General features: G+C 39.1%; 1 protein-coding gene and 1 non-coding gene across 2 annotated transcripts; both read left to right on the top strand.

Moving 5' to 3' along the window:
- The first annotated feature begins 318 nt into the window (after positions 1 to 318).
- On the top strand, positions 319 to 400 carry trnas-aga (transfer RNA serine (anticodon AGA)). The gene has a single exon. It is a non-coding gene; the product is annotated as a tRNA-Ser (tRNA).
- Positions 401 to 1,274: 874 nt separating this feature from the next.
- cfap418 (cilia and flagella associated protein 418) lies at positions 1,275 to 14,221 on the top strand. Its single transcript, XM_085472035.1, has 6 exons — positions 1,275 to 1,529; positions 1,806 to 1,908; positions 4,428 to 4,492; positions 4,854 to 4,919; positions 5,134 to 5,229; positions 13,941 to 14,221. The coding sequence occupies exons 1-6, from the start codon at positions 1,384 to 1,386 to the stop codon at positions 14,098 to 14,100; spliced, it is 636 nt and encodes a 211-aa protein (XP_085328161.1). The 5' UTR covers positions 1,275 to 1,383; the 3' UTR covers positions 14,101 to 14,221.
- Positions 14,222 to 14,769: the final 548 nt, after the last annotated feature.

The raw sequence follows: 14,769 nt of genomic DNA, 5'->3' as shown, positions 1-14,769 counted from the left end.
CACATTCTAAGGAACACCGGTTTCAAATTAAACTGCAGTAACTACTGTAATGTGAGACTACAGCATGTGGGTGTGTAGAGCTGTTCAACTAAGGGAAGTAGGGAAATCGGTTGCAAATACTGTTGTAAATACAGAGTACACCACTGATATCTACAAATACACCTGTTCCTATAGCGTAGTTCTGCGGAACTGTACTTGTACTTTGTACAGTACAGTTCAGTAGAACTACGCTATGAACCAAAGGAACTCATTCTGTCGTTCGTATAAGACTAACTTGGCATGTTAAAAACGTGCAATTTGAAGGTACTGCTCCATCCGGTTGTCGTGGCCGAGTGGTTAAGGCGATGGACTAGAAATCCATTGGGGTCTCCCCGCGCAGGTTCGAATCCTGCCGACAACGAATCTTTTTGGCTTATTTATTTATTTATTTTTAAAATGCAATTTGCAATTCTACATTCTCGGGTTTTCAAAGGACGGGACTATTTTATTGTTGACAAATTAGCCTACATTAGTTTAAAAACGGTTGTTCTAATGTTATAAGCAACGAAAGAACAACTAACAGTACATCCTGTCACATTTTCAAAATAAATTTATTAATAAAATAAGCGTTCTAATTAAACTTAATGAAACATCACAATATATTAAAGAGTTACAAAACAGAACAAAATCATGACTGAGATTTATAAACATTTAAAAACAACACAGATGACCAAAGTGCTGTACAACTAAATGAAATAAAACACAGCAAGAAAAATACAAATAGCTCTAATAAATACAAATAGCTCTATTTATAAATATCCCATTATAAATAAACATCCCAATATATAATAGAAGTTGCGCGCCCATGTTGTCAAATGTAATTATTTGATAGTTACCTGTAAGATATCAGTATACTTTAACCTGAAAAAAGGTTAGACAAAGTGTGTGTTCCTGTATGGGGTTTTTTGGGGGTCTCACTGCTATCTTGAGTATTTCTTTCTTCTACTGATTTTCATTCGCAATCTCTCTAGAGAACAATGACCCCACTTCTCCAGACCCTATTTTATCAGGTCCCTACTCTCACTATCGATAACACTGTTGTCTACAAACATCATAGTCCAGGAGATTCATGCCTGACCTACATATGTCAGGTAGACACAAACATCTGCAAACAAGCAGAGGCTCTGGGGCAAATCCCTAATGTAATACCTAATGTCAAGTATAAATTAAAACTTTCTTTGAGCATGAGTCGATTTAGACTTTTATTTTGAAGACTCCGCAGTTCGGCTTCCGCTATGTTCCGCTGTTGCTTAGCAACGATAAACGCTCTCATGGTTTCGGCCGCTAGCTTGTGCTGATTAGCTGGGGTGGGGGTACAGCATTCTGTGGGAGGAACTCTTTACGATGGATGATGAAGATTTGGACGAGTTGCTGGATGAAGTCGAGAAAAAGTTTTGTCGCAACGTTTCAATCGCGTCCTCAGCGGCTCGCACCAACTCAAATGTGGCTGGAAAAGACGAGAAAGACAAAGACGGACAGAAAAAGCACGGGTAAACAAAGCTAACTTGGCTAGCACATGTCAGGTATAAGTTAGCTGAGCATTACTTCAGCTTCCATGCATTGCTACAATTTAATAAACTTAATGATCAGTTCAGTTTATATTCAATGACTTCAGCGTTTTCAAATTATACTAGAAACTGCCGAAATATGCAGAATATGGGTTATTGTAGATACAGAGGTTTGCTCTTAAAAACAGTCATTAATATCTGTCACCAGCACCTGCTACAACCCCAAGACACTAATCCATGTATTTGTTTCTGATTTAGTGCCACAAAGCCTAAACGGTCAGTGAACAGTGTCACTGAGGATATTGACGCCCTGCTGGAGGAATTACAGGAGGAAGACTGCAGTCCTTTCCCTCAGCCAAAGGTAAGATTGACTTGAACCCGTTCTGAATTCTGGAAAGAGAACTGTGAATTACAAGAAGTGAATTACACCTTAAAACATTTTTTAAGTCTTGCATATGATTGAGGGGCACACTGCTGTCATATACTTTAAGTTTTTAACTGATGCTGAGCTGGCACTGCTTGTATCTGAAATTGTTAGGAAGACTTAATCTTGCGTTGTGGTCCCATAATCTTATTTTGCACTGCTGTATCATGTCTGAAGTGATGAAGTGGATGAATGAAATGCAGAGTTGTTCTTTCTTCTTTGTCAGGCTCAGGATCCTCATAAAATCTTACCAAGAGCTGGTGTTGGCCCTCAGGCTGGCATGCCCCAGAGATTTTATCAAGCCTTAGCAATAAGTATATTTATTCAACTAGTTTCACTTCACATGTTTGTTTTCGTGTAGGACCACAGAGTAAGTTCAAAATGTCAAGATTTATTTATCTCAATATCTGCATTCAGGTTAAGCACTTACACAAAGGTAGTTATTACCCTCATAAGTCAACCCGGCATTTGTCAGCAGTGCCTGATAGGAATATGTGTGGTTTAGTGCTTTAGTCAGTAAGCCTTGGAAGGCCCTATATACATTCACCAGCCATTTCATTAGGTATACACCAGTCAAGTGGTTGTTAATGCAAATCCAATCTAAATAGCCAATCACACGGCATACAGTCAATGCATTTAAGCATGCTGATGGTCTAGACAAGCTCCTTAAGTTCAAGCAGAGAATCAGAAGAAAGATGATTTTAGTGATTTTTGAATGTGGCATAGTCATTGGTGACATGGTCTGGGTCTAGCTGGTCTACGTATATCATAAAACGCTGATCTGCTAGGATTTTCTTACACAACCATCTTTGCAGAGAATTTTCTGGAAAAGAGAAAATATCCAGAGAGCAGCAGTTTTCGGGGTCAAAATGCCTTGACCCAGAGAGGTAAGAGGATTAAGGCTGTGGGCTGAATGGAAGGCAACAGTTACTCAAAAAACCACTTGTGTGAGACCAGGAATGCAGATGAACATCTCTAAATGCACAAAACATCAAAGTTTGAAGCAGATGAGCTACAGCTGCAGAAGAGCACACCAGGTGCCACTTTTCTGTGGTCACTGCTTTTTAGGAAACTGATTGGTCAGCAAAAAGTGATTTTTATACGTGTTGATTTGCAGCACAAGTTACCATCGCAGTGTATTCTTATAAGAAGTGAACCGCTTTTTAGGGTAAAACTTTAAGTTACTTTGATAAATCTCTAATGTTGCTTGAAAGTACGGTACTCTGATTGTTCATGAGCCACAGTTTGAGAACCACAGTCTTACAGTGCCCAATGAATGAAGCAGGTAGTAGCCTTAACTTGGATAATTGAGCTGATAGACAGGTATACTGAGGGGAAAAAACAGAAAATTATTGTTTGAAACTATTCTCAAAGGAGTTGCATTAGCTAATCGTGTTAATTTTGCAGAAAGTGAGGGAAAATATATAATAAAAGTAGAGGATACACAGTTTCCAGTAACAAAATTCCAAATATTTAATGTGTGTCAGCTATTAACTAAATGGATGATGTGACAAGTTGACTTATTAGGCAAGACCAAGCCAAAAAATGTGCTATATGAAACAATTACACTAATTAAATAAATTGCTGCCACAAAGAACCCCAAACACACACACACACACACACACACACACACACACACACACACACACACACACACACACACACACACACACACAGAGGAAATATCTGTTCCTAATACACTGTAGTTCCCTGCGAATGCAATTTGTTGAATTTTTTCCTCTGTTTTGCTTTTGTGCCTTAGAAATTGTTCAGTTCAGCATCAATTTAACAGAAAAGCTATGATCAACCAATTTGACCAATAAAAAGAAAGTTAGTGACCAGCAGGTAAACACATCGGAGCATTTCAAGCTGGAGAACCAGATACTCAAAGGATTTTTTTTTTCAAGTGGGGGCAAAATCTATTAATTTAGGTACGGCTCAAATTCTTATGTCCAAATTATTTTTCAGATCCTCTAAATAACACATGACTCAGCCGCTCTGGTCCTCTGACAGAGGGAAACTCGGTCACTCTGACCCACAACACTAAAACTGGCTGTGACCAGCTACGTTTGGTACAAAGAGGATGCAGCTCAGGCACCAGGAGCGGGTTCTAAGAAGAGGCAGGTGGAAGAATACGATTATGTGAAACACTTAAAGTAAAGTGCCGATATCTAGGTTCAGCTTCTGCCTTCACAGTCAGACATTATTATGATGCACTTGTCTCATCTCCAAGTCTTTACCTGCATTATGAATAAACAGTAAGAGCCATAAACATACACCTGGGTTTTCAAATGTCCTCTTTGTGACAGCTCTACTTGATTATAACTACACATACACAAGAGGGATGGGGAGGAGCAGGTGGCGATAAATGTAGGTTTTATTTGGTTGAATTCTATTCACAGTTTAAGAAAGAAATAACTCTTTTTTTCTTTTCTTTTTTTAACCTTTCATTTTAGGCTGAGCAGTTTCCTAAAGGGCCACATGTGGAAAAGAGGCTTCCATCTCAGTCAGGAGGAAGAAAGTAAGTCTTTTAGTTTATTCAAAATTAAAAACAAACAAACAACAAAAACATGCAGGCATGCAATAATCACAGGATGCAAGGAAGTTAAACTGCATTTGTCTCCGAGTTAGCATTTCTACATGTGCCATAAGTTTGGATATTTACTAAATCAGTGTATGAAGGATAGTTAACCAAGATAAAAGTCAGTAACATATTATGTGGAAGCGTATCAGTGGCCAGATAAAAGTCTTTATATTAAATATAAAAGTAACAACCAGGTTGTGTGTTTGTTCAGGCTGTGTATCCTGTTTATGCAGGATTTTGATTTTCTTGCTCTTTCTGTTTGTCTGGACACAATCTGCACTGCGTGTTCTGCATCCAGGTGCTGTCCTGTTTTTATTGGCGGGAGCTCTGTCGCAAATGGTGTCGGAACAGCCGCATCCAAGAGGTGTGAAAAAGTAATTTCATACTGAGAGCGTCTGTCAGGTCTCGTCTGGTCCTGGTTTATAAAGATGTAGAACTCTAGGATCCACAACATACTTTTTATTAGTTTAAATAAATTATACCACGGTGCATTTTCAAATGATTATAGACCAATGAGTGATTACCTATAGTGTGTATTCATTGCCTATTGCAAATAATAACTGACTGTATACCAATAGATCATGTGACCAGCTGAGGTGTATATCCTGCGACTTTCGGGTGCTGATGTTTGATGACTGTGAGTGGGATTCAACCTGTGATTACCTGTTCCTCAGGTGAGTCTGCAGGCTCGATGCCATGTTTTTCTCATTTTGACAAGAAAATGCGTGATTAAAGAAGTTTTAAAGAGGAACACGAGTAGCAGATTTAAATTGCTCCTTATGTATGGCGCTAGTGGTCACCTTTTGTGTTTTACATATGGTGTGTCTATGGGAATGTATTTAAGGTAGACACACGAACACCTCACTGGCTTCAAGCGCAAGCTTAGCCTCTACAGACTGTATATGCAGTTTAGTGTGCTCTGCTAGTACTTGTTAAAAACTTTGGTTTTTGGTCAGCCTATAACCTTCAAGTGATTGATCGGGATAATTTACGAGCCCAGCAGTGATTATTTTTAAATATTTGAACTCTATCTGCAACTTTTCATTGAAACTTTCGTAGTTTTTTACAGGAATTATGATGACTTAGAATAGTAGGATGTGCAGCTGCATAAGGCTTGTTGCTAAAGTTGATGATGAAAATGTTTTGATTACTTTTTACATAATTCTAGTTTTCAGTCACGTTTAAGTCTATTAGAACATTTTAGAATATCTGTCACATATAAATGAAACACTAGAGGTGAGATAAACACGAGTAAAGCCATCAGAAAAAGTATAATAAAATGACCCCACTCTGGCATTTTAGTCTCTAGAATAGCTTGGTCTCTTGAGACTCAAGCTATTCTGTTTTATCACTTTTCAGATAAAACAGATTTTTTTCTGCTTCATTTTTCCTCTTGAACACATAAAAACAAAATACAAAAACTTGCAAGGAAAAGGATATATTTGTCTATAAATTTGCCATACATATTTTTAAACCTGCTACCGGTTTTATCTTGTGACCCCCCTCCCCCAACACACACACACACACACACACACACACACACACACACACACACACACACACTTATTGTCGTCCTTATTGGGGATCCTAGGTTACAAACCAGTACCAGTGGGGCTGTACAGAAGTGAATTTGCACAGCATTTCATTGTTCTCACCACTTTTTCGACTTATGTGGCATCAATTTGATGATCCATAACACACACACACTGAGATCCCCTGTGTGAGTTTCAACTGTATTCACCCCACCTTCCCCGCAAAGCCAGGGAGCAGTGATAAAGTAGTCTGTTACACATAAGTGCAGATCAGTTGTTGTGGACTTTAGCTGTTTGATGTGCGCGTACTGAGTTGTGCGCCTTGTTCTGACAGGTAACAGTGTGAAACTGAATGAGGCCACTTTATTAATGCAGCAGAGGGACAAAAAAAAACAAACTCTGAACATGACATCATCATCTGGAATGAGGCTTTACTGGCCAATCAAGTATGAGCAAACACATTTGTACCCAAATAACATAAAAAAAAAGAATGAGTCATGAAATCCTATTTTACAGTATTAAAAGCCTCTGTGCTGCCTTTTATTATTTTATAAGGAATTTCCTGGATGTTTATCTTAATACCAACCTTGTTAAGTGTGAGACTCCAAATTATCCACAACTCTTACTCACATATAATGTCAGGAAGGCTGGATTTTTTGGGGATATTGAATGAATGTTCTAATTATTATAGTCTACTCACATTGTAAGTATGTAAGTGAATTATAAAAGTCTTTCATTGCTCTATTACAGAACCCTTTCAGTATCTCAGTATTTCAGTCTTAGTGCATGGAATGGCTACATCGACCAAAACAGTGTTTTTCACTTGTTCCCATATTTGGGACAGTGAACTTGTTGGTGTCATTACCTTTACCACATAAAGCACCTTAAGGTGACCGTTTTTGAATTGGCGCAATATAAAAACGAATCACATGGCATAAAAATTGAATTTAAATGTTTATGCGTTTTAAGAAAATTATATTATTATTTTTTCTCAAGATTTATTGGGTTTTTGTGCTTGACCAGACGGGGGCAGTAATGTTCTGTGGAGCTACTTTTAAATGTATATGTTTTTGTTTTTTTTCCTTCTAGACGAGCTGAACTCTGAGTAAAGTAGAACAGGGCACATTGTAAAACATGGTCAGCCCTCATTAATCCACCCACAGTCCTAATGACTGATAAGAGCAGTTATCTTTCCCCAATGGAAACAACTCAGCATCTGCAGATCTTTGTGACTAGAATATAAACAACCACACTATCCTACTCCCACACCCTTGTTAAGCCTCTCCAGAAAACTATAAACTAAGCAGACTGCTGGTACAAGCTTACAGACTGAGTATCACAGTTATATAAATGTGAGCATATTAGGTTTTCTTTCTGTAAACTTTCTCTTGACAGAATTCACATAATGTCTTAGTTATCTGTGAGTCGTGCTACTTGTCAGACAAGCACCAGTCTGTTTTTACTCTTGTTGCTTGTGTTTACATCCCAGTTCATAGATTTCTTTCTGTTGCTCAGAAAATATATGAAAACAAAGTTCATGAGGACATAAATAATTAGTAATATGTGATATTGTGAATGCAGTTTGAACTACACAAACAGGTTCATCCTCATGCTTTTATCTACTTATGATGATGTGATGGCAGCACGGTGGTTAGCACTGTTGCCGCACAGCAAGAAGGTCCTGAGTTCAATTCCACCATCAGGCCGGGGTCTTTCTGTGTGGAGTTTGCATGTTCTCCCCGTGTTTGCGTGGGTTCTCTCCGGGTACTCCGGCTTCCTCCCACCGTCCAAAGACATGCAGCTTGTGGGGATAGGTTAATTGGAAAATCCAAATTGTCACTAGGTGTGAATGTGCGAGTGAATGTGAGTGCGAATGGTTGTCTGTCCCTGTGTGTTGGCCCTGCGACAGACTGACAACCTGTCCAGGGTGTACCCCGCCTCTCGCCCTATGACAGCTGGGATAGGCTCCAGCGCCCCCCGCGACCCTGAAAAGGATAAGCGGAAGCGAATGGATGGATGGATGATGATGTGAGAAATGAGCTTTCCATAATTTTAATACTAAAGCCATTCAGATAACAGCACACAGGTGACGTCCATTAATGTTACAACGGGTAATGGTGTCATTTTGTCCGCACGTGCAGCTACAGGAGGGGCAAAGGTTGACTTCTGGTGACGCTGTCACTCGTTATAGCGGCGGTTCTTAGACTATGGCGGGTCACACTAATGGGCCACGGATAATCAGGTGAAAAGTATGAAGTGAGACTAAGGTGTCTGACCATTATTTAAGTAAAGTAAGTATTTGAGTAAAAGTTTGAGAGCTACTGTAAAGGCAAATAAATAAATAAATAAAGGAACTGAGGGTTTAACTGAACACTGAGGCTGATTAACGTCTGTGTCGAATGTATGGAGAGCCTACAGTGTGGATGATGTCGTTGCCAGCATTTGTATCTGCACATGGTGTGACTGCATTGTTCTACTGTTTGCAGGTGACTTTCTCTTTTCAAGTTGATCGATTCTCTTCCATTTCAATAGCTGGAAATACGTAGGTGTAAACTGATTGATTGATAATACTTTATTCATCCCGAGGGAAATTGGGTTAGGGCTGATGGTGCTAAGACACTGATTCATGATTGTTTCTACATTTCTTTTAATATTATTGGAGATTTGATTGAAGTCAAATTTGTTAGTAGATTAGCTGATGGTGAAATTCTGGTCCAGTACCATCCTTATAAAATTGCCTTAATTCCTCAAAAACGGAATTGATTTGCATCAGTTGGCAATGTGATCTTAAAGCATTCCATCTGATCCTTTCCGAATAAGGGAAACTCAATCTAGACATATTCTCACTTTGACAATGGAAACAAAATAACCTCATTAATGAAGAAAAATTGCTCCCCCATGTACCAGATGTCTATGGACATTATTTTGTGGATTAAGTCTCTTTTAAAAATAAATCTGAATTGAGTTGAAAAGAGAAAGGTTGGCATTTCAGGCCTTTACACTAACACGAATTCAACCTAATTTCAGCCAGTCATCCATATCCCACTGAGCAATTTTCTGTTGATTATGGGTCTGAAAGGGTGTGTAAATGGTACAGAGCTGTCGAGATTAAAATCATGTTCATTGTGGTTCAGAGGTGAAAGTTTAGTAGATGTCTAGATCACACATAAAGCTACTTTCAGGTGCTCCTTATTCACAATGGGTCACCACAGCAGTTATCTCCACACGCTTAATCTGGCAGATTTTTGCAGCAGATGCCCTTCCTGACACAGCTGCCCAAGAGATTGGTGTTTCATATGAGGGGTCTTTCACCTGTTAGGCAAATATGTAACTACAGTTTTAAATCCAGTCTTTGTCCAAAGCAAAGCATGTTTCCCATGGGGTTACGCCTATACTGCATGGTGAGCTTATTTGCATGGAAGTCTGGGAATTAAAAACTTGTGGTTCCCACAATAGTAAGCATGATGTGGCTGTGGTTAGATCTGCTGCCTTGTAGTCTTGAAGACTGCAGAGAAAATGTTTCCTTCAATTTTTTTTTTGATAAAAAGGCTTTTGTTTAGATGCCCATCAAAGTTGTCTTCTACATCTTTTCACCTAACTTCTGCTAAGTAGAAGGGAGATATTCTCAATCTCGTGACATAAAATATAAAGTTGTAATAGAGGAGCTGTTTGGTGCTTGGGTCTATATAGTTTCCTTCTGAAAGACAACACAGATATGCATGTAGGATAGATCGATCGATAGGTAGGTGGGTAGGTGGTGATTTATGAGTAATATCGGAATTAATATATAAGTACATACACAAAAGATCTAATACATCTAAATGAGTTGTTGTTAGTGTGCGGGTAAAACACCAGAAATCCTCTGATTATGAAAGGTTTCCAGAGTATATAGAAACGGTGAAGCTGGCTCTGTGAAGCTTAAGACGGTCTTAAAGTGTTTTTCACTGGAAAGTGCAGGAAACCTAAATGTATGTGTCCAGAAGGCTTTTAGTGCTTGGAAAGACATTATGAGATGTTAAGAAGGCTGTAAATGTGTCAAGTTTTCACACCAGGATATACCCAAAGATATACGTCCACACCAATGGCATGTCAGCACTTAGCAATGTTTTTACTCCACAAGTGTGCAATTTACTTTTAGTGTGATTTTAGGTTCAGAGCACTTTGAAGCACTCAGGAGCACTCAGGATGATGAGTTTGCCCTTCATGTCATCACGTCAGTGTTATCCTCAATAAAGCTTCAGTCCGTTAGGAGTAGAGTTTCGACCTTTCAGCTACAAAAGGTGAAGTTTAAAAAAAAAATTAATAGAAACATCACATCGGAGGCATGTACATATGCACTTCATAGCCTCTAAATGTAAATGTAGGGAAAACATATTCACATGCAAATTTACTTTTTTTTTTTTACAGACCTGGTGACAGATTAAAATAAAAGTTATGCTATAATCTATTCAAACACATTTTACTGGAGGGTTAAGCTACCGAGCTGTAATTTAATTTCACACTTGATCTGTGTTGAACGAATTAAATTCATTGTTTTTGTCTGAATAGTACATTAAGTAGTTTACCCATAATTTGTTAATGAGGAATATCGTGTTTTCTGTCCTCAGTGGTCTGAGTAGGTGATTTTCCTTTCACACTAATTTGACATTTGCCTGGTCATGTGTAGCTTATGCATCCATTACTACCCACACGGTTGTTGTTTCTTCTTAATTAAGAGGCTTACACCAGGACATTAACAGTGATGGAAGTGCATGTCTGCTGTGCCTATAATTTTAAAAGCAAAAGGGAGTGGCACAGTATGCAAATTTAGAATTGTTTGCATAATTTTCTACTCATAAATTATTATGGGGTGACCTGCATGACGCAGATTTTATTTCAAGCATAAAGCAGAAGTTAAAAAAACATCAACCTCAAACAGCACAAAGCTAGAGGAAAATACATGTTAAGTACACTTGAGCGTAATGTTAATGACTGTCTGTATTCATTTGTCACGCAGAAGCATGCATTTTTATTTAGCGAAGATCAGGGTACTGTTATAGATGAATCTAGGTCAGTGGGTCAGGATTATTCATATTGGACTATTACCGGTGTAAACTTTAAATATGTTTGATTTTACGTTTTCATGTCTAAATCAAATGTTTCATATTTAATTACAGTGTTTAACGCAGTGCTTAACACATATATTCGACCACCTGTCATAAAAACAAAGAAATACAAAAAATTCAGAAATCGGTCAAAGACTTGTTTAAACCTAAAAATGACATTTGCATTTATAAGCAAATAACAAACCAAATTCGTGTTTTTCTACCCAAATTAGAGCCGGCACTTTGGACCTCTCAGAAATATATCAACCCAGACATTTAACAACTAAAACTAACAAAGAACTGTAATTTAGCATCTTCATCAAAAAGTAATCATCCATGCATCCATCTATTCAAAAAATAATGATAATGTGCTTTACTATTTTCTTTTCAGCTTTTTTTGGAAATTTGGAAACATGAAAAGGTTTGATTAAAGAGTTTGTGGGCACTGGTGGTTGTTAATCACTGTATATTTAAAAGATAAAAAATAAGTCATTATATAGTTATTTCCGATGAATGACTTTGATTCCTTTATCTAGCCCATTCAATTTCATGATGTTATTCTATGTAAGGATATTAAAATTCACATTTTTTTCTCTCCTCATGCTAAAGCCAGGACTTTAACTCAGTGTTTCCTAAGTTGCAGAGTTTCAGTACTGACGGATGTAAGATCCGCTGATGTAAAAGTGAAAAGACCTGGGGCCCGTTCTTCTTACGTCGCTTACTACATCCAAGATCAAATGACACATCCAAGACCAAATCATCGCGCTAACCGTGAGCTCGCTAATCCGGTTCTCCAAACACACCTGCTGTTGACGATTAGTACAGCTGGATGAAGTAATGTGAGATCACTGGGTGTCGTAAAAGGGGCTACGCATCGATAGTAGAAACATTGATTGGCAACCCTCTGATTGGTCGGCGAAAATGTCGAAGGAGCGCGCTCAGTATTTTTCGGCAGCAGAGCAAGAACTCTTGAGTGAGGGATTTCAGGAGTTTCAGAGTTTAATTAAAACGCAAGGGAACACTGCAAAGGCTGCAAAAGCAAGGAGAGAGGGCTGGCAGAAAGTTGCTGACAAATTAAACTCGTAAGTAATTTAATAATAACAATAATAATGGAGTGGATTTATATAGCGCTTTTCAAGGCACCCAAAGCGCTTTACAATGCCACTATTCAATCACTCTCACATTCACACACTGGTGGAGGCAGCTACGGTTGTAGCCACAGCTGCCCTGGGGCAGACTGACAGAAGCCAGGCTGCCATATTTTAGGGAATGACCTGTATGTATCTGTGTGAAATCAATAAAAGGATCAAGTGCTGCATTATCTTTAGTTACACTGATGTTATTTATTTATGGTGAAACAGTGGTGGAATATCGCTGTTGCTTTCGTATGAATGAAGCGGACATACCTGCGTGGCCGCGATCTAATCTTGTTTACATAAAGTAAACCTGCTCCCGAGCAGGTTTACGCTTACTGTTGCTATGACAGCAAGTCCCGGATGAGCTTCGGGGAACCGAACGATCCAAGATCACGCGAAATCGTCAACAATCAAATCCAGCTAACTTACTTAGCGAGGTACGAAGAATGGGCCCCTACTTTAACCCAAACTGACACAGTATAGGTTGGTATTATTGTTTGTGTTTTTGGAAAGGTTACTATATGGATGATATTTGTCATGGAGGATACATCATTGTAACAGTGTATACATGATTGAAAACAAAGAAGTAGAAGTGTACTTTAACTTCTATCTACTTTTAATTAATTACTGGAATGCTGCAGCCTTTCTGTTTATTAATAATAATGGATTGGATTTATATAGCGCTTTTCGAGACCCTCAAAGCGCTTTACAATACCACTATTCATTCACTCTCACATTCACACACTGGTGGAGGCAGCTACAGTTGTAGCCACAGCTGCCCTGGGGCAGACTGACAGAAGCGAGGCTGCCATATCGCGCCATCGCCTTCTGGCCAACACCAGTAGGGTAAAGTGTCTTGCCCAGGGACACAACGACCAGGACAGAGAGCCCAGGGATCGAACCGGCGACCTTCCGGTTACAGATGCGATTCCCAACCCCCTGAGCCACGGTCGCCCTATTGTCATCCATCATGTTCATTCTTATAAGGAAATAATTTTCCATGTTTAGTGGCTGCTTCCAGCATGAGCAAAAGTCATGTCAGACTGGTTTCTTGAAACATAACAAAGAGCTCTGGTGATGCATTAAAACGGACGGTTGTATCAACTCTGAAGAAATTATGTGATGGCATTGTGTCAAACTCAAAGGATTGTTTCCAACATCCTGTGGATTCCATGACTGCACAAATTGAGGTTGCTTTGTGAGCAAACTGAGGTACTGAGTGTACCCATCTACCAGTTACAGAGCAACACTGACATCAGTTTAAAGTGGTGTTTGTGTCCAAAGAACATTTTTTTTAAAATTACAAACTGTCTCTAAAGCTGCTAGATTTTCCCCTTGGTGAAGTCTGTCAGAGGCTGTGTGATGAAAACACTGCCTGAGCTGCTGGAAACACAGAAATGGAACCAGTCGGCCAGTGTGTTTCATATGATAAAGATTCCTTTATTGTCGCTATACTTTGGCATCATAGCTTAAAAGTTCCTTAAGGGCAAGAATCCTTTTTTTCTCTCACTTTCATCTGTGCATGTCAGATATTTTGTCCTTCCAGCAGACTGTCTGCAGGGCTGCAGCTGGAAGGGTAAGGTCTTATCCCTGTAACGATTAAAGTTCACTGTCTGTCTTTCTCTGCCGGCAGGAACAACATGCCGGAACGTCAGAAGCTTGGAACCAAGCTGAAGAAGAGGAGAGGCTTGCGGGCGTACGCCTGCCAGTGCAGCTGGATCTCCACGTTAGAGCCGACAGACCTCAGGGACCAACCTCAGCTCAGATGGGTCTGTGGCAAACACCAAGACTGATTTTCCCTAACCCCTAACCCTCAGTGCTAGAAAGACTGTTCAAGTAGTACAAAAAAACCCTCCAAAATTTCTGAAAATGTAGGAGTTTTTAAAAAAAAAAATTTAAATATTGTATAAATGGACTGATTCTTATATAGCGCTTTTCTACTCTCCCGGAGTACTCAAAGTGCTCTGTACAACATGCCTCATTCACCCATTCTCACAAGCACTTTATCTATACATAGTGCTTTCTAAGTACATTCACACATTCATACTCCGATGGATGCATCGGAGAGCAAGTTAGGGTTAGTATCTTGCCCAAGGATACTTGACATGCAGACTGGAGGAGCCAGGGATCGAACCACCAACCTTCCGATCAGTAGGTGACCTGCTCTGCCTCCTACAGCCACCCAGGACAACAGGACAAAACTGCAAACGTGAACACATTTCTTTCTCACTCTTAACTGAAGTCTTTCATTGAACTACCTAATAAACAAATTGGTATTCTCTCTGGCCAGACACGTGGCAGCACATCTGCTATAATTTTGTTTGTATTTAACAAAATAAAAATGCAGACATAAGTGTACACATTAGTTTTTGACTGCCAGTGAAAACTGTTTTCTTTACAAATAACTTTTGCTGAGTTAACACAGCCAATCCCTCAGCATGTTTGTGCTCTCTGCTCATATT

This window comes from Copadichromis virginalis, linkage group LG11, assembly GCF_057382275.1.
Source record: "Copadichromis virginalis isolate Kocher_CV1m ecotype Utaka linkage group LG11, C_Virginalis_male_GT1.1, whole genome shotgun sequence".
Taxonomy (NCBI): Eukaryota; Metazoa; Chordata; class Actinopteri; order Cichliformes; family Cichlidae; genus Copadichromis; species Copadichromis virginalis.
Note: the sequence above shows the minus strand (reverse complement) of the source record. Positions and strands in the feature narration are given on the sequence as shown.